The sequence below is a fragment of the Pleuronectes platessa genome, chromosome 6 (assembly GCF_947347685.1).
Source record: "Pleuronectes platessa chromosome 6, fPlePla1.1, whole genome shotgun sequence".
In the NCBI taxonomy this organism is placed as follows: Eukaryota; Metazoa; Chordata; class Actinopteri; order Pleuronectiformes; family Pleuronectidae; genus Pleuronectes; species Pleuronectes platessa.
Window position 1 is genome coordinate 6,817,441 of NC_070631.1, and position 20,097 is coordinate 6,837,537.

Sequence of the window (20,097 nt, forward strand, 5' to 3'; positions counted from 1 at the left end):
ATGGAGAATTATTGGTTTGAAAAATCCTACAGATATGAAGTGGGAAACAGCTTAGTACTTAACACCCTTTATATTTCAGTTTTTACATAGATTGGCAATATACAACTTCATTATTGAGATTTAGGGGGGGTATTATTGTTTTCGAAGTATTTAGAGGTGAGGGTGAAAATTGCAACTAACTGAAGACCCCTCCCCTTTCAAGCATGGAGAACCTACAGTGGCTTTTGGGCTAATTTCTGCCAATAGATTCCAACACATGCTAATAAACTTTAGAAAATGCTGATTACGGTTAGATGGCATCGCTAAATGCTTTGTATTCAATGTACAGACAAAAACATTGGACCAAGCTTATCATTAAAACCCTCAGCAAGAAATCAAGTCTGCATATTTTCACTGAAATGCTGAATAACATTAAAAACATCCCATAAACAGATCACTGGTGAGCTTATGTGAACCTGTAAGAAACCACATGACACATGAACAGAAGCAAAAGAGTTTTATTACAAGTTGTGGAAATGTAGCTAGCTTTACATGAGCAGCGAACCGCAGTGCGTCATCAGACATTCATTGTTGACCTGTGTCAGACTCCACTTCCATCTTTTAAAATATGGAACAAAAAAATAAATCAGCAACTTAAATAAACCTGAAAAATGTCAAGAAGTTGATAAAACTACTAAGCAAGAGAGAGCTCACTTTAATATAAGACTATATCAGTATGAATGTTAAGAAGTGATGCTGCCTGGCCCCTTTACAAACCACACAGTCTATTTGTCTTTAACATGACGTGCTTGGTCCAAGGCAGAGGAGGCAACATGAGTTGTAAGAATAGCTTCCACTAAGTGAGATTAATAAATGCAATAAAAGGTTCTACAATCAGATGCTTTGAAGAGAGACGGCTGTTGTTCCTGGTCTCTGCTCACTCCAGTCAGTGTCTTTGGAGCAGTAAAGTAAAGATTTGACTCTGGCTGAGCGTGACTCAGATTGACTGTTTTGTTGTTGCTGTGTTCTGTTCTCGTTATTCCATTTACCATCCTGACAAATTAAGACCTAATTCCAAGGAGACGGGGACATGGAGCCAGTTCAGACATTTCTTTTAAATCAAACAAAATCTCCTGCTTCAGATTGTGTTTTTTTTGTTCCCCCTCCAACTGACATGGTCCCATATCTAAATTCAAATAAAGGCAGCGGCATTCCTAATTCAGGATTCTCTTTAGAGTGTCTGCTGAACTGGCTTCATGGAATAATAACTACACCTGAGAAATACATTTTTTAAATATCGCCTTTCTTGTTCTGCTACTGTGATGGATCCACACGGTGGAAACGCCTCCTCCCTCAGAGACCCTCCAGTACTGGAACATGACACCACTCACGCACCCCTCCCACTATCCTACCCTCCCTCTACTCCGCCCTCACGTCGTTGCAGTTCACAGTCTGTGAGGGTTGACCCATCTGTAAGTGCCTTTGTAGCTAAATCCAACTCTCTTTGCGAGGTCGTCCGCTTCTGCTGGGCCACGGCTGAAAGAAAAGAGAAACAATCACATGCATCTCTCTGTACTGAACTCCTCTTAGGGTTAAAAAGGCAACGGGAAGGACGACTCCTACCTCCCATATTTGTATGGAATAGGTTTGGGCTTCTCTTTGTCTATGTGATGAAGGAGAGGAGTGAAGATCCTCCATGCTTCCCGTAGTTCATCACTGCAGAGACAAAAAAAATGTTAGGCAGTCATAAAAAGCACAGCTGTCATGTCATCATTACATTTTTACAACTTGTGGTTTCGTCCATGCCAGGGCTGAGAAGGAAACTTACACACTATGCTGCCATCTAGTGTTGAAAACCGTTAACTAACATAAAGCGCTTACAAAAGACTGGATTAGTTTCCATGTCAAGATGAGACAGATGCAAAAACAAAAAGACAAACCTGCGCACAAAGTGCATCTGACTCCCACAGAAGACGTCCAGGATGAGACGTTCATACGCGTCTGGAAGTTTCACATCCTATAAAAAGAAGGCACACGTTGTTAGTTTGGTTTTCTGTACGTCCAGTAATATTAATAAATCCGCCTGAACCTGCCTTGTATCGACTCTTGTATGTGAGGTCCAGCTCAGTTTCCTCAGGGCTGAAGTAAACGCCGGGTTTCTTGCTCATCATCTTGGCGTAGACGGCCTCGTTGGGCTGCACACGCACCACCAGCTCATTCCTGTGACACTGATTTCCAAAAATGTCTCCTGGGACATCGGTGAACTGCAGCCGCACCTCGGCTTTCCTCTCGTTCAGAGCTTTGCCACATCGAAGGATGAATGGAACGCCTGAGGAGGATGAAGTCCATGCAAATGCATTATGAAAGAACGCAGCAAAATGTGGCATGACAAGTATTTGCTTTTGTCAAGGGCAAAGTGTGTTTACCGTCCCAGCGTTCGTTGTGCACATAGAGCACAACGGTGGCGAAGGTGGCCTGAGTGGAACCCTTAGGGACTGTGGGATCGTCGAGGTAACCCAGTTTGGCATCTCCTTCGCCTTCTGGATCCCCGACGTACTGACCCAGCACCACGTCCGACATGGACACGGGGGAGATGCACTTCAGCACCTTCACCTACAAGAGAGAAATCAAATACATGGAGGGAGGTGGAATAACCTGTTACAACAGCTGACCTGACTGATTCAGCGTGACCCACTTCACCCACAGCACATTTTAAGAGATTTATTTTCACAACCTAGTAAACCAAACTCCTGATTGATGTTAAGCCACCGTCAACAAAGCGACAACAAAAGGAAAAGGAGGAAGTGAAACACCTGATGTGACTCTTGAAGGAATTAGTGCTGTGGAGATGGATTATTTTTCACAACACAAACAAAGGCCTGGTTCTCTCTGACATTGAGGTAAATAAAGGCCTAGAGCTACTATTTGAGAATTTACAGTTAATTATGAAATACTGAACATCTTCACATCGGTTGAGGGTTGTTTTTTTTTTCTCTCCAGAAGATTTTGTACCTTTTCATCCCTGACATCATCAGAGCTGGTGGAAGCTGGTTTCTCCATGGCAACCAGGCAGAGGATCTGGAGCAAGTGGTTCTGCATGACGTCTCTGATCGTGACAAGAGGAACACGTGGTCACACAAAAGACACAGAGAGGAGGAGGAGGAGGAGGAGGAGGAGGAGGAGGAGGAGGAAGGGGAGGATGTGATGGTCGTTATCATCTTAATTCAAATTATAACAGATCATGTGATGGTGAGGATTTTCTGCGCGCAGTGTTTAAGAAGCTGTTACTATTCTCATTTTTATATAACTCCACTCTAAACCTTGATACAGCATTAAACTTCATCATTACACTGCAAAGACAAATCCAAGCGTATTTATTCTCCTCACCGGATGATCCCAAAATCATCAAAGTAGCCTCCTCGTCCCTGGGTGCCGAACGGTTCTTTAAATGTGAGGACGACACAGGCCAGGCTGTCCCTGTTCCAGATCGGCCCAAAGATTCGGTTCCCAAACCTGCAACGGAGATCACATAATGGTTTTCTGTGCTCAGCGGCAGACGCAGCACGAGGGACAGCTGTTCAAGACAACATCCATAAACATTTATTCTCTGCTTTGTTCCCAGTTTCTATTTACTTTGTGTGATATTCACGGGGGTTCTCGAACAAAGACAACCTGAAACTGAAGTATTGCTTTAAATTACCTTAACTCAAAAGGAGATTGTTATTTTACACGGAAATAAATAAACAATTCACGGGGGGGGCATGGATACTCAGGCTCAGGGACTAGAGCGGGTTGTCCTCTAACCAGAAGGTCGGGGGTTCGATCCCAGTCTTCCCAACGCCGAACTGTCAACCCTGACAACTGTGCTGTTCTCATATAAACAGTATTGCCCATAGATGCACTGTATGAATGTTGTCTTCATTGTGAAAACTGTACTGTTAAGTGGTTTGAATGGACATCAAGAATAGAAAAGGTGTATTTGACTTTGTATTTAACAGTTTTTTATGTATAGTATTGTGCTTCTTATCTCTTTCCATCTCGTGTCAAAATAATATTGTATTTTATTTGACTTTATCTTCTTTCTATAAGCTACTAAAGTTTAGTTTACCGTTTCCCTATTCTGAAATAATGATTTGATAAGAATGATATAAAACCAGTTATAAATTCAGGTCAGGCTAACTGGGACTCTGTTCCTCCATAAATTTTCACGAGCAAACTTTATACAAGTTAACAGCATCTGATAATCAGAATATTCACAAAGCTAAAATAAAACAATCAATAAAAACAACATTATCCGAGGATGATTTTCTTACCTGAGCACCATGAGGTTCTGCACCATCTCTTTGCCCAAGTAGTGGTCAATACGGTAGATCTGCTCCTCGGTGAAGAGGGAGGAGAGGTGAGAGGAGAGCTCCTCTGAGCTCTGAAGGTCATGTCCAAATGGTTTCTCCACAATCACCCTGCTCCAGCCTCTACACACACACACACACACACACACAACCACACAAAGAAGGAAATGAAGAAAGCAGGATCGGTGCTGTTCTTTTTTTCTCACTCATGTCATCAATGACACCAGACACTGTAGGTACAGAACTTTTATAATACTTAGATTGGTTCAACTGGAGAGCAAGTAAGGCAAGAATCACAGAAGCACACTGACAACTGAGGATTTGTTGTCTTCTCCACTGGATCGACTTGTGGAAGAAACAGATGAGGGCAAGAAGTTTTTCTCTTAAGCGTCATATCCACTCAGACAGCAGTTTATTAGGAGAAGGGAGGTGGAAAATACTGCAATGTAACTTTGAGGGCTGCAGTTTGTGGTTGTGTAGCATTATACAGAGACATGTCTGTCACTTAACTAGTCCTCATTAAATATAAATGGATTTGAAAAAAATCGCTTGGATATCTGGTTTCACCTAGGGATGCATCCAGAACCTCCAGTGATGCTGATTAATTTCCCCAAAATACACACACACCTCTGAACCATGGTACTGGTGTTGAAGCTGGTAAATGTCTCATGTCTCATATAATATAAAATCTACATTCGCATGTTAATTGAGGGATTTTCTTGTATCCCTTGAAATGAAAAATACCTTGGAGATTGAACTCTGTGTTTGCAGTAATTCCGATATAGCAGAAATATTTACAACACATGCAAATACTGTGCAGTTAGTCAGAGAAGTGTGTGTGAACGTACTTCGTGCTCATACAGTGGTGTTTGATGTTTTTGGTAACGTCGTGGTAGACGGTGGGAGGCAGGGCCAGGTAGAAGAGACGGTTTGCCGCAGTTCCTCCAGGCAGAGACTGAATGTGTGTGTTCAGTTTAGAGAAGGAACTCTCATCAACATATTTTCCACTGATGTACGTGTTCCTGCTGAAGAAGGCCGACAGCCGCTCTGCATCTGTATTCGTCACCTGCGCCAGACGGGGAGAACATTTATGCATGCATGGATTTAATTGGGGTTTGAGTGTGAGGATCAGGAATAAACTGTTTAATAACAGATTTTTCTGACCAATTGGGGGGAGGAGAAAGTTGCTTTAACATAATTAGGACTCTAATGAGTCATGACATTTTTGTTGATGATTAACTGACAGTGGTTAACAATTGAAATGTATTTTTCTGTACAATTACGCATAAACTTATACTATAACCAAAATCAAAGTTTAACAACACATGGACCTTGTGAAAAAGAGCAGCCGTTAACTTGTACTCAAAGAAAGTCAACAATACATTTAAATAGAAGAAAAACCTGAATGCATGACAAAAAAAAAGAAAAGTGAAAGTATATATAGTGGAGAAAAAAGACAAGATGAAAAAAAGAAGTAGTGATCAAATGTCAAATACTGAAAAAGAAAGAAATGACAACATTAAAATCTGTGGCATTGAATTGTCTTATTGTAGATATTAATACAATAATGAATAACAGAGAATTAATGAGGGGAACACAAATTGACCTTTCAGTTTTAATTTGGAGATAAAAAGTTAAAAAGGAGCTTTATGCATTTGTGTACCTACTTGTTGGTTTAATATGTTTTTTTATAAATCTATTTGGAACAATAATCTGTGAGAGACTTAAAACAAAAGATGCATCTCAAATGTCTAATTTCACCTTCAGGTACGGCATACAGGAAGTCTTGATGGCATCTATTGTCAAGTCAGAGCGAGCAAAGCCGACAAAATATGTCTGCTCGGGGAGGAGGCCGTCTCTGAACAACCACCTGGGAGATAAAGAAAGAAGACGAATATGGTCACTTCAGATGAGAGTAATGTCCTTTATTCAGTTCTGCTGTGTAAAAAGTGTAACAGGCCTTTATCTGAGGTCCGAGTTCCACTCACCAGAGAGTTGGGTAGATTTTCTTCTTAGCCAGATCCCCCTATGGATACAACCACATGACAAGAAACATGATTCCACCTTTAAAATACAGGTTATGTACACATTCATTATCGGCTGACACTGTGTACTTGCGTTAACGTGGTGCTAGTTAAACCAGTGCACTGAACCCAAGTTGTAATCATATTTTACTACACAAAAGCCTCCAGAAGCTGCAATACCACGTGGCAGTGGGTAACTAGGCTGCTTTACTTGGTAAAAGTAATCCCACAGGAAGCAAGGACCACCAGCCAACCAGTAACAGTCTGTCCTGCTGTATGTGGAGGAACCTGGTGCTTTAGTGCCTCACTCACAGCAAATATGACACCTTTTGCTATTGTTGCTTGACAAGTCTCACAGAACAAAACAATGGCTGTGCAGGCCAGGGATCATTCATAACATCTCATATGGTGTGTACGCACAGTATCATACAACATGATCAGAAAGCAACTGGCTGCCCTCAGTCACACCTCCCATATCCTCAGAAAGAAACAACTATTGATTTTAGTATCAGTAAGTAAATGTTTGTAAATGTGGCGTGACTTGTAGTGTATTCACTTGGTTGTACATATACGAAAAGGCTATTCAAATTTAAAAAAGGACCTTTCAGTACACATACTGAAACACCTGCAGCGACACACAAACATATATGAATAAAACACGCACAAGCAAACAGCTGCACAAAGAGAGGCTTGTGTGTCACACTGAAAGAAAAACGCTGACTGTCAGTGACACTGCAAAAAAGCAGCAGCAAGAGAAAGGACACGGCAAATAACCAGACGAATGAAGCCTGATTAGAAGAGGAAACTAGACCCAAACAAATCTTTGACGACGTGTTTCTATGACAAATAAAAAAAGACTGGTTCTGTGAAAATTACTTTGCAGACTAGATGGTTTTGGCAGTGGCAACAAAGCTGTTATAAGTTAAGGTGTCTATTTTAAAAGTTTTCACAGATAGAAAGACTCTCGCTTCTTTAACATTGTGTTCTCTTATTTGCAGTTATACAAAACATTTTTCTTGGAGGACATATACTTAGATAGTTTTAAGGCCGACTAGAGTTGTGGAAGAAACATTGACAAAGCAAGAAGAAATGATTTTACTTCCTGGTTTCCACATCTGACAAGTATGAGGAAATAGCAAACAGTGAAAGAGGAGATTTCCATTATGCTCTTGGGTTGTTTCACTCCATCTTTTGTACTTTAGCAGTAAAATAACAATGACTCAAAGGCCCTCAGAGAGCAGGTACATCTCTGCCAAGCCCCAACATTCCCCTGAGTATGCCCAATTTGTTTAATTAATATTTGTATATCATTTCTTTAGAAATAAGACACCTAATCTTGGTTCTTCCCTATCCCATATCGCATCCTTCCACCACGTTTTGTGGGACCTGTTCAGTAGTTTTCGTGTAATGCATAAACATGACTGCGAAAGCATTTGTCTCAGATGCTTGGTAAAATTCCTGGTTTATTTTATACTTTAATCACATATCAGCTAATTTAAATGCAAATATTCCTTTTAAACAATCCGGTTTCATCGAAGTTCTCAGAAAACAATCCTGATGACTTTGTTGTAACTTCTCACAGTGACTGAAATAAAACAGCAAAGAGAATCAAGAAGAGCAAAGTAATCAGTTTCTTATCTTCAGGCTTTTGAAAGCTCAGTTGACTTGTTCTGCTTGTTTGCAGAAGCTCTGTGAAATCAGTTTCAACATTTCCTTCATGCACAACTGTTGCAGTAGTTTCAAAGACTGCAACACACTTTCTTTGAAATTGTGGCCAAAAAGGTCCTTACCCTCTTTTCTTTTGTAATCACACAGTAGCTTCTGTGTGTTGAAGATTGCTCCAGATCACCATCTCCTGTACTAAATGTCACAGTCTACTTATTTAAACTTTACTCAAACAACCACTTCATAGACTGTGACCACCCCCCCCCCTGCACTCACCGATGCTCCCATGATGATGAAGACGTGAACGTCGGACTGATGGAACTCTTCATCTTCATGCAGCTCCTTCCTTAGCTCCCCAAACACCTCAGAGCGAGAGAGAGGGATGCGACTCATTTCCTCTAAAAGCAGAAAAACAGATAATGCAGTTTTACAAGTTAAAACCACATTACTTTGGGGATTTTAAATTTTAGCTTCTCTGTGTGTGTGTGTGTCTGTGAAGATGGCAATAGAACTGTACTCTACACAAAATGAAGGAGGGTTGGGGCAGGAGCAGTTTGGGCCAGATATATGGCCTTCACACCATGACTTATAATAACCTTTGCTGCTTAGTGTTAATCTTGAAGTTGACTAGAAATGTGTGAGCTTCACATCATTAGTCAGTCTCACACCTGTCTTGATAAGAGGTTTGATAAAAACCGCTGCCTGATGTGAGACTGTGAATTTGTGGCATACAATATACTGTACTTTAACTTGATCTCATACTTAGCTTTTTATATTAAAGCATATCTCCCTTAGCCTCATTCAACATCACACAGAGTTCAAGCAGCTGCCCCAGGTTCTGGGGGACAAACAGAGTGGCGTTGTTTTGGTTTGGAGGATGCGAATGTTTACACATTACATCAAATTATACCTACTGTTATAATTATTACAATCATCGTCCTTACGGCACGACTATTGACTACTGATTTAGCTGAGGCTGTGCATGAGTGTCCATAGCTATGCTGTTAACTTTTCATTGCTTCTTAATAAATACTTGTTGAATCAGACCAGTCCGGCTCTTCTCATATTTGGGATAAACGAACACACGACATTACCCAACATCATGCAGGTATAGATACTGCACACAACAACAAAGTAAACAAGGACAACATTGTGCTGGTAACTAAAAAAAACAGTAACTAGCTGCACCTCAATAGATGCCTAAAACAGTAGGAAATACAGATTGCAATTTTTTAAAACAGCATTGTTTGAAATTTTTTTTGTAAATGTGCAAAACCAAACCATTTCCTTCTTTACTTACTCCTTCACTATCCAATATTTGAAGATAAGGAAGGAGGAGGAAATATTCGGTTTAGATTTACTCTGAGTCACTTAAACTGAGTCAAACCAGGAACTTACTCACTTTTCTCACCACAGACTTCCTTATGTTCCACAATGCACACTTGGTGATAAAGAGAAGAGAAATAAACTAAGTACACATGACATATTACGCAATCCAGTAATTGGTTCATCATTTGGTCTTTAAAAACATCAGTTAACGGTGAAAAGTCCCGATCACAGCTTCCTGGAACAAAACCTGACATTATCTGGTGTCTTGTTTTGTCCAAACAATAATCCCACACATTTAAATAAAATAGTTTTAACAAGTTGTAATACAAATAATAGCTGGGATGTCTCCTGGTTACGAACCTGAAACATTCAAATGATTTGGATTTTTAAATATATTTAAACTGTCACATGTGTTTAAAATAACAAAAAATGTAGTTTTCATGGAACGATGATACTGCTTTTAACAAGTGCTTTCTATTAAACTATCATTTTTGCCATTGATATCTGTACGGCTCTGTGTTTGCCGAGTTTTAGTAAGTTTTTGTGTTATCTTTCTTTTATGTAAGATCTCAAATGGACTTTAAACAGGGGATAAATCAGAAAGTTTTTCTAACTGGGTCATTTTCTCACTACTCTTCTCTCAGCTGGAAGATGAAACAACACTGAGCAGAGGACGCATGAGGGATCTCTGTCAGAATGGTCACAGCAGCTCCAGGAATAGCCTGACACACACAAACTATAATGATATTAGTCAAATCCTCCAACAAATCCCGTATTTAGGAGAACTAAACCTCCTGCTGAGCCCCGCGGTGAGACTGGATATCTGCGGGCCAACGTGTCAGGGATAACCCGGGCTAACATGTCAGGGATAACCCGGGCTAACGTGTTGTCCTTTCGGGGACAGAGAGACATTTCAAACTTGACTGTGTTCATGCATGTAGGAACGTGATGCTAGTGTGTGTGATGTATGCTAGCAAGCTAACGCTGAACAACAAGCTGCTCGTGGGCTTCACACGCTGTTATGACAACATGACACTTCCTCACTGCTAGCTTACAACTGCTACACGCACATACACAGACAGACACACACACACACACACACACACACACACACACACAGACACACAATTAAAGAGACAATCTGCTGCTACTCACATGTCCGGTAACGAGCTGATAACCAGGCAGATAAAAGAGCCTCCGAGAGCCCGGCTCACTGACCAATAGTCTGCGGCTGCTTTATCTATCTGTGTCTGTGTGTGTCTGTATTTGTATCTCTGTGTGTGTCTGTGTCTGTCTGTGTCTGTGTCTGTCTGTATCTCTGTGTGTGTCCCTGTGTCCTGGCCACTTCCCCGTTGGGGTGACACGGCAGATTTAAGAGATTTTATTGGTTTAGCAGAAACTCACCAGCGCTCACTCGACTTCCCATCACTGTCGAGTCCCGTGACGACACACGGCCTACCGGTGGGCGGGGCCTCAGCGACGAGTACAATGAGCGCTTCTGAACAACTGATGATATATACAATATAACGTAATATAACATAATATAACATAATATAACATAATATTATGTAATAGATATAATAGATATATTTAACTGAATGAAAGTTAACATATTAATAAATGTCTAATTAAAAAAAAATTCTATATTATATGTGAAGCAGCTGTATGTCTTGTATGAAAGGTGCTAAACAAATTGAGTTTAATATTATTGTTATTGCTGTAAAGAATATAATATAAAAGAAGTTAGTGTAACATTACAGAATAGAACAGCACAGATTAGCATAGAATAGAGTAGCATAGAAGTTAATATAAAATGAAATAAGTAAATAGAATAGAATTTAATAGAATAGAATTTAAAATAATTAAACAGAATTGAATAGAAGTTAATAGAATTCAATAGAATAGGATAGAATAGAATATAATATACTGTAAAATAGTGAGTGACGAATAGCAACGCATTTTCTTTCATAAACTGGTTTTAACTAATTCTTACTAATTTACCTTTGAAAATATCTCTGGGGTCGTGTGCTGCAGTGAAACTTTGTGTACTTGTTTAAACTCTAATCACATCTGAAGCAGGGTCATTGAGTACAATAGTTTTATAATAGCGCTCTGATGGCATATTGGGGCCACTTACGGGAGGGGGTGGGGGGGGTCTGAAGATTATGAGAATAAATGTTGAGAATGAAGTTGAAGTTGTTGTTTTGTGAGGGTAAAGTCATCATTTTAGTTCAGGTGGGAATATCAGTCTGTCATCCGCATATAAATGAGTAATGTGTAGTGAGAAACTTGTGCAAGAGTCTCTTCTAAAGAAAGAACCACACAGACAGAAATTTGATCTTTTGTGGAGGACATGTTTGGAATAGCAACCAGTGAGCTGTGACTTCAACATATGTGTAAACACACTTCTTCTATATCCCTCAGTTCCCATCAGCCACCAGATGCTACATATCCACAGCACATTCAACACCAAAATTAAATATATGACCACAAAAAACAGCCATTGATTTTTTTTATTTTTTCTTCAAGGGGAAATGTTATTTTTCTCTTTGTCATAGTCCTCAACTCGTCTCGTCCTTCAGCTTTGCAAAACACTCCCCTCTCACAACTCCTCCAACTCAGGGAAAATACAAATAAAAAACAAAAACAAATGCGGAAGGATTCATCAGGCCTGAGCAAAACACTGTTTCAGTAGTATGGGGACAACCTTCCTCCCCTCTCATACCCCCCCCCAAAAAACATCCCAAGAGTTAACAATCAACACAAGTCTATGGACAGCCAATAGAAATAGGATACATACAATGCACATTTTTTATAAACTCATGTCCATTCTATAAACTCTTTGCTTATATGAATCTCTCATCATTGGTCACAGTTCACGTGATAGTTGGTAATCTCCCTTACATTGCTGTACTGTGGCGCACCCACTGTTCCCCGAGGCCAAGTATCATTGCACAGCAGGGGGCCGATAGCACGAGGCTGCGTGAGCTGGCTTTGGTACAAACATGATCAACTGTTGGATGCCATTGTTAGAGTGTGGCGGAAGAGCTGTAAGTCAGGGCTGATTCTCCCCTGATAACAAAAGTCGAAAGCCGGAGAAACAAAGATCCCCGCGATGATTAGAAGGTTTACTTCTCGACAAGCCCTTATCCCGTTCTCTCCGTTCAAACATCAGCCGTCCAGACAGAGCAAGCAGGCACAGTTCCTGTTAAGTGTTATTCTACAATTTGATTTATATTAACTTAAGGCAATCAAACTCAGTTAGTAGTTTTTTTCCACTGAAAGACTGAGCGGGGGGGAAATAATAAAAGAAGTATGCATGTCGGCCAAACTAATTCTGCCTGTCCTGTTCACATAGTGTTACACCAGGGATGTTACTACCTTGAAGTTTAATGTAGGGACGGGAGAGCTCATTTCAAAGTCTGACTGAGATTTACAATACTGCAGTAGTGGCGTAAATCAAATAAAAAGCACAGTGAATCATTTGTAAATGTGTGTTTACTGCTATGCTTACGTGAGCATACACCACTCAGGCTCTGCTGCAAAGGCAGCTAATGGTTATTACTATCTATACATGATCATCACACCTACCACCAGTTGAAATACTGTATTGTACATTAGGATTGAACAGTTGAATTCATTGGCTGCAGTTGATCAGTTGGTACCAGTGAGCTTGAGCTTTTCAACTGGCGTTTTACTAGAAAGCGTGCTGGTCTTTGATCCTTATCATTGGAATGAAATGATCATAATAAGCTTAATAATTAATCAGAATCATCAGAATAATAATAACAACATTAAGAATATACAAATGATGGATACAGAAGTGATACAAAATACCCTACATTAAAACAAACATAAATGAAAACAAGATACCACAATCAGACATGCTTCAAAGCGGTTATGTTTGGCAAGAAAGCAGTTTTGTTGTATCATTAAAAACCTCACAGTGAAAATAGTTATGCCCCTCCTGGATTACAAAGCACAGTATTCAGTCAAAATCAATATATTTATATTTTTTTCCTTCATCTATTTCTTCTTCATAGAAGAATCAGGTTGTGTGGGATCACTGCGCTGAAATCCAAGGCCCACCTATCCTGTCCCGATGGCTCTGGAACCACTCTCTGATCTAAGTTCCTTCATTTCCATTTGCACCAAAAAATACTTCGTCTGAAAGGGAAGGAGCCATAGTTGACAACATACTGTTATGGCTGAAACCCGCCGTGCACGGGCTGCTCAAGCTCTAAGGAACCAACCTGACATAAAATGACAATGAGGAGGATCCTAATTCTAGTCGAAGCTATTTAAACTCCTCAGAGAGCGGAGATAAAAATATATATTTCACTTTCCAATAACATCCATAGTCATCTTTAGCAGTTTTGTCTAGAGGTTGAGGGCAACATTATAATTTAGAACATATTTGATCAGCGTTTTGCTGCCTGAATGACAGACAAAATAAATAAATTGTACACATTTTATGAAAATAACCTAGCAGCCTTTGCTGCCAGCAGTCGGGCAAAAAACACAAAGGGTTCAGGTCTGCTGCCTAAAAAAACAGAGGCGGTGGTCATTGCTGACTTTAGCGAGAACATATCAAACATGTCTTGCCTTGCTTTTAGTAAATACTTTAGTCTTTGGTCAATATATTTCTCCTCAGTTTATACATATATTCATACACACACAAATATGCATGTACATACACACTTATAATCGTGTAATAAACTGGATATTTGTGCACGTATGTATTCACACTTCTTCATAAAGGACCTTTTGCACAAAACATCGAGATCGAAATAAATAATTAATCCAGAAAACAAAATATGAGTACCTGTTCATAATTCATGAAATAAAAAAAATACAGAGGAAAAAAAAAAACACAAAGTAAAATTAAAAAGTAGCCTTATGTACAGCGTTAATCTTCTTTTGACACAGGCTAAAAGGCGTTGTTTTAAATAAACAGACTTTGCATCTTTCAAGAAGCCTGAGAGAGAGGCTAGACATGAGAAAAACACTTGTCCTTCAACATGTATGTGGGCCAAAATGGCTGCCAACCGAGAACATTTTCCTCTCATCAAGAACACTTTCCTTTTTGGAGTCCTGAAAGGGTTTTCTCTCCTCTTCGCTGGGGACCCGAGTGATGGCATCTCTAGTTTTTAGTCGCGCCCTCACACTGTGAGTCCTCACCCAGTGGTGCCGTGTCCAGGCCGTGGGAATTGTCCCAGCATCTGCTGTCGCCACGGCTGCTAACTGTTGGGCGGTCCTTCATTCAGGAAGTAGGTTGTCATTTCCCCTTTACCTTTGACCTTCACAACCCCACGACACTCCAGCACGTAGCCTTTGTTTGCGAGCACCTGGTGGAGGTCTGTGGTCACCTGTGAGCAGAGCAGGAGGAGGAGGCACAGTCAAGGGATACGTTTGAATTTTACCCAAAATATATCATATTCACTTTTTAAAAATCAAGTAAACAATTATTTTTGAGCCAGTCACAGTTCCATATATGAGGTTGGCCAGAAAATAAACTTTTAATGATGCCAGTGTTTTCCTATGTATTGCGTGTTTAGTTTAATCAGACAACTGTTTCCTAAAATGTTTGTCATATCAGCTTTTTAAGTAAGATAATATGTCACTTCTGTGTGTATAGCTTGATTTGCTCAAAATAAAACAGTGCATTTTAAGAGGTGCACTTCTTTAGAATATGGGCAATGTTTACACACGCTCACAGGAGAGCAGCTCAAGTCACATTTATTGTATCTGAATCCGTCTGAGCCTGAGAGACACCTGACCGTGCCCGACCCAGCCGAGAGGCTCTCTGTGTTTTGTATCCAAACCAGATGCAGTTGATGTAAGCTGCACTGAGCTTGTTCTCTATCACGCAAGGTTATTTGTTTTCTCAGATTGCAGACATGTGCACTGCGAAATATCAGCCCAGATGTACACGCCCAAAACCTGAATATCATTTCAAAATGATTATCTGAGCCTCGACAGGTCCTGACGGGCTCTTGTCAGGAATCCACACACTAATACAAACTGGTATTTAATTTAACAGCCTTTGGCTCACAATTGACAAACTGGAAAACCTTCATTTCCTCAAACCTGTTGACTTTGTTTGTTTTGCAGTCACCTGGCTGCTTGAAGAAGAGGTAAATATTCTCAGCTGTGAGGCATAATGAATAGTTTACAACCAGAATTTCACTCAGGAGCATAACTCTGTCTTTAAAATTTAAATTAATAATAATGTTACTTATGTTTGTTCAGGGAAGAATCTAAGGGTTAAGGCCGGGGCATGGTTCTAAGTTTTCAGAGACAAGCAATGACTCGCAAGCGCAGGAGCCCCTTGTGTGCGTCCCAACATTTTTGTAACTATACGACAAAGCTACGCAGCCCGCAAGGCTGTGATTGGTCTGCTAACTACATCCTTTCCGGAGTCACATGTTCTGGCGGTGAATTGCTTTGCAACACGCGCAACCCTTGTAGAACCATTTAAAACGAGTCCATCGACAAGGAGGCAGCCATAGTTGCAGAACCAGGCGCCGGCCTTTAGGGACAATTTTACCTCTTTAAATTCCGGTTCAGGTGGAGGATCCAGGAATGTTTTTTGTCACTTTATTTGAAATTGCGAGATAGGGCATTGACATTCCAGTGAATAGTTCATGGATCTTAATGAAAGACATTCAGGAGATATGTATCTATGAGTGTTTGTAATTTGGTGAAGCTTTATTTAATTTAAGGGGACTGATGGGCCAAGGCGGACGTGTGCGCTCTTTTGAGTGTCATTCTAGTTTGAAAATCTATTAAAACAAATCCCATTCTATTGTCACCTTAACTTAAGAAACATATAATTGGTGTTTTGCATTTAAAACTCCTGTTTGGGATGAATTTTAAAAGTGGTTAGACAGAAAGTGGTACCTGTATTTGGTCAGGTACACCCGTGCTGTCCATACGACTGGCCACGTTGACTGTGTTTCCCCAGATGTCATATTGAGGCTTCCGTGCCCCGATGACCCCTGCTACCACAGGTCCAATATTCAGACCTGGGAATTGAAGAAAGAAATACATCACAGTGCATCAATAAAAACTGCTTTCTTACTAGTTCATTAATATGTCAGATAGAGAGCGTTCATATCCCCGTACCTATCTTCATCTGGAAGTTGTTGAAAGAATGCTCGTTGATGTATTTCATCTGTTCTCTTAGTCTCATGGCGTAGTCGGCCAGTGCAGTGATGTGGGAGCGACCCTCCTTGTCGTAGGTGGAGTCGTTGAGGCCGGAGGCCGCCATGTAGGTGGAGCCGATGGTTTTGATCTTCTCGAGCTGCCTGAACTTGTCTTCACTGATGATCTGAGACCCAAATTAGGAAAAATTTAATCAGGGCTTGTTGTGTATCTCCTTCATCTCCTTCTCGTCCTGAGTTATGGTGAGAAATGATGAGTAGTTTCTACTGAACATTATAGTAAAATGCTCTGTGTCTATATTGTGCTTTTCTGGTCTTGATGACCATTCAAAGCACTTTACAGTTCAGTTTTGCCATCCACCTGTTCACACAACCATTCACACAGTGCTTCATATTCTGCAGGACATTATGATGTCAGTGAAATTGACTTTTGACCTTTTGGATATAAAATATTATTATTATATTCAATTAGATATACAAAAAAAAACTCAATTCAATGTTTTGTGAAGTTGCCGTGATCTTGACCTTTGACCTTTGTGCCAGCATAATCTGATTACATGTTCCTAAGATGACGTGTGTTTTAGGACTGACTGACTGAGCAGAGGTCAAATCTGCAGAATAACAGCAACACACAGATTTTTTTACAAATACTTCACCTCGTCGAAGTCGGCGATGATCTCATTGAGCAGCCGGAGACACTCCACTCCCTCGTTGTTGGCCTCCAGCTCCACGTAGAACTCGGAGAAATTGCTGATGGAGGCGAACATGACGGCCACGCACTCACACGACTGGTAGTACAGCTCGTCGTTACGCCGCTCACGCGCCAGGAAGTGGGCGGCCACGTCTTTAGGCAGAATGTTGTGGAGTAGGCGACGGTTGTAGGCTTGCAGCTCCTCCATCTCCTCCTTCTCCTCTGTGGCCTGGGAGTGAAGCGTCTTGGTTAGATGTGTTCATCTCTTATTATGACACGTTTGTTTGTTTCATGGAGAACTTTGAGGCCTCTGCAGCAGTGTTAACAGCCTGTTTGCAGTTCAAGTCAAATGGTGCCCTCTAGTGGTGTGGAGCGGTACATACCTGTAGTTTCCACAGGAAGTCGAGGCGAGCAGTGGATTCGACCTGCTGGGCGTGCAGGTACAGTGCCAGGACAAAGACTGTGAGGATCACCGGAGTCATGACCCTCAGGGACACTTTGGTCACAACAAATGGGCTGTGGAGAGACAGACTCATGGTCACACTATGTTTAAAGATACAGGAACTATTTGTACCTATTTCTACTTTGTATTAATGTAATGGGTAGTCATACTTTAATTAGTTTGTTTGTGTTTGTGTATTTTAATCTCTTATTTGTAAAGCACTTTGTAGTGACGTAAATAATAATCTGACTTGTAATACAGTAGATATTTACAACAACACCAAACAGAAATATTTGAACAGTGCAGTAGTTAAGTAAATGAGTAAATTTATTAAAGGTGCTGAAATATTAGAAGGAGATAAAAATCTACAAATGCAAAACAATCTTACCACTGGTTTGAAGTTTCATTGAAACTGGACCTAAAAGGAAAGAAATTACAAAAGAAACATTTGGTTAAATAGAACAAATTATAATTATTATATTGATAGTATTTTAATTGTAGATCTTACCATTGATTGGTTTCATTTAAATCACTGAAAAAAAAGTCAGATTATTAAACACGATATATTGCAATTCATCCATAAATATTGTCAAATTGGACTTAATGTTGACTTTTGTTGGACTCTGTGTTTATGGACTTTAATCTTGTTTTTTCCTTGTTTGGTTTTGTGTCTCTGTTGTATACACCTTGATTAAGTTTTGTCCATCCATTCAAATGGAAATGGAGCGAATCCCAGTAGACATTGGGCGAGAGGTGGGAGACACCAACATACAAAGACATACAAAGGCCCCCCCCCAATCTCAATCTGAATGTGTTTGGAATGTGGGAGGAAGCCAGATCACCAGGAGAAAATCCACACAGACACGGGGAGGACATGCGAACTCCAAATGGTAAAACCACCACTGTGCTGCCGGAGTTTTCTTCTTTACATTTTTGCACAATCAGTTATTTCCTGTTTTATTTTGTTACCTACCCTTGGGTCTCACTTGACATCCCGTCTTTGTCTCCCTTTCCCCCCCTTCCCTGATTATTTAGATTCTCTGCACCTGAATCTTGGTGACTCCTATTTAAACCCTGCGATCCCTCCTCTCCACTTTGTCCTGTCAGGTGTATTCCTCGTGGTTTCCTCCTGTAATTTGCTTTGTTGCCTTTTTTACATAAGTGTTTTTGGATACCTCTACCTTTCCAGATAGCAAACCTTTATTGAAGACTGGATATGAAAAGTTCACCGAAGTTAAACTCCATGCGAAGCCGTGCTGCGATGCGCCTCTCGCCACAGGAAGCGAATGTTTATACGCCCCCTCCATCTCTCAGATGGAAATGAACAGACGGCAAAAGTTTGCCACTGACAAAATTGTGCGTGTGTGACCGAACCCGAACGATAAACACAGAGTCCAACAATATATCATAATAGATTAATTAAAAGTGCTTTAAAAGTTGAACACAGAACAGAATCAGGAAAAAAAACTGATATCAAATGATGATTTTAATGGTTTAATGCTAAAACACTAACAAATTGTGCCAAATTACTCAGTATTTCCAGATTATATTTACAATTTTAACCTTAAGAAACTAAAGGATTATTTCATATCAGGAAATATGATATTAATAAAGAAGTAAACAAGACAGATTATGACCAAGAATTTGTTTGAGCTGAGGAAATGTTTAAAAAAGTCTATGTGCGATCTAAAATCCTAATCCTGTCTCCTGCTCTCTCTCTATGTGCATCCAGCACGTGGCACTCACATGGCATTGGAGGTGACAAAGAGGTCGGCGTTGTCGAAGAGTGCTACTTGTGGCCACTCCACCAGCAGCAGGAAGATGAGCTGGATGAGCAGCATGAGGGCCAGCTTCCCTATGCTGCTGATCTGCAGGAACACCGAGCAGGCCAGCAGCGTCAGCAGCACGCTGTAGCTGAAATACTGACAGGAGTGGGAGAGGGCGGCGTCACACAGAGGTATGATCCACAGCACATGTCAGAAGAAAAAAAACACCCAAACTAAAACATGGTGACGTGAGATGAACTCACCTCAGGGAAGGGGCAGGAGGGGCCATTGCTGGGACAGATCTCCAGACCCCCCTCCACAGACACATTCAAGCTGCGGATCAGACAGGGCGTCACCAGGGCTGCAGTGGTGTTCAGCTTCTCTGCAACGCATGTCGCTAAGCTCGTCGTGTCACAAGCAAACTGCAGGAAACACACGTGCACACATGTTTGTGACAGTTTTCAACACGTATCACTGGTTGATTGAGATTTTGGATTTAAAAACAGGTTGCTTCTCTCAGGAGCTTCTCTCTGTCCAGATGAACATACCACAAACATCTTCTGTTTTAGCATGTATGAGGTAAATGGAGCTTTTCATGACAACTAACCAGAGGTGGCCAAAATAGAGACATTCTTTACTTAAGTAGACGTTCAGCTACTTGAGTTAAATACAAGTACTCATTTAAC

At 40.6% G+C, this 20,097-nt stretch overlaps 2 protein-coding genes across 6 annotated transcripts in view; both read right to left on the bottom strand.

Moving 5' to 3' along the window:
* Window positions 1-481: 481 nt before the first annotated feature.
* LOC128442934 (glucose-6-phosphate 1-dehydrogenase) lies at window positions 482-10,807 on the bottom strand. Of its 5 annotated transcripts, none has more exons than XM_053425575.1 (14): window positions 10,751-10,797; window positions 9,420-9,458; window positions 8,294-8,415; window positions 6,317-6,354; window positions 6,090-6,198; window positions 5,177-5,394; window positions 4,293-4,451; window positions 3,367-3,492; window positions 2,992-3,085; window positions 2,406-2,592; window positions 2,073-2,308; window positions 1,920-1,996; window positions 1,603-1,695; window positions 482-1,515 (listed from the first exon to the last, which is right to left on the bottom strand). In XM_053425575.1, exons 1-14 carry the CDS (start codon window positions 10,770-10,772, stop codon window positions 1,425-1,427), a joined length of 1,611 nt encoding a protein of 536 aa, XP_053281550.1. In that variant the 5' UTR covers window positions 10,773-10,797; the 3' UTR covers window positions 482-1,424. The 5 variants fall into 5 exon arrangements, with proteins under 5 accessions (XP_053281550.1, XP_053281553.1, XP_053281551.1 ...); XM_053425578.1 differs by lacking the exon at window positions 10,751-10,797 and adding an exon at window positions 10,502-10,681; XM_053425576.1 differs by lacking the exon at window positions 9,420-9,458 and having other exon boundaries at window positions 10,751-10,807.
* Window positions 10,808-11,844: 1,037 nt separating this feature from the next.
* Window positions 11,845-20,097, bottom strand: part of LOC128442933 (adenylate cyclase type 6-like) — a 38,259-nt gene continuing 30,006 nt past the window's right edge. Inside the window, 9 exon segments of the mRNA XM_053425574.1 lie at window positions 11,845-14,715; window positions 16,250-16,374; window positions 16,475-16,679; window positions 17,169-17,432; window positions 17,587-17,719; window positions 18,034-18,063; window positions 18,154-18,177; window positions 19,392-19,567; window positions 19,675-19,833. Coding sequence (XP_053281549.1) covers window positions 14,587-14,715; window positions 16,250-16,374; window positions 16,475-16,679; window positions 17,169-17,432; window positions 17,587-17,719; window positions 18,034-18,063; window positions 18,154-18,177; window positions 19,392-19,567; window positions 19,675-19,833 — 1,245 coding nt within the window. The 3' untranslated portion in view covers window positions 11,845-14,586.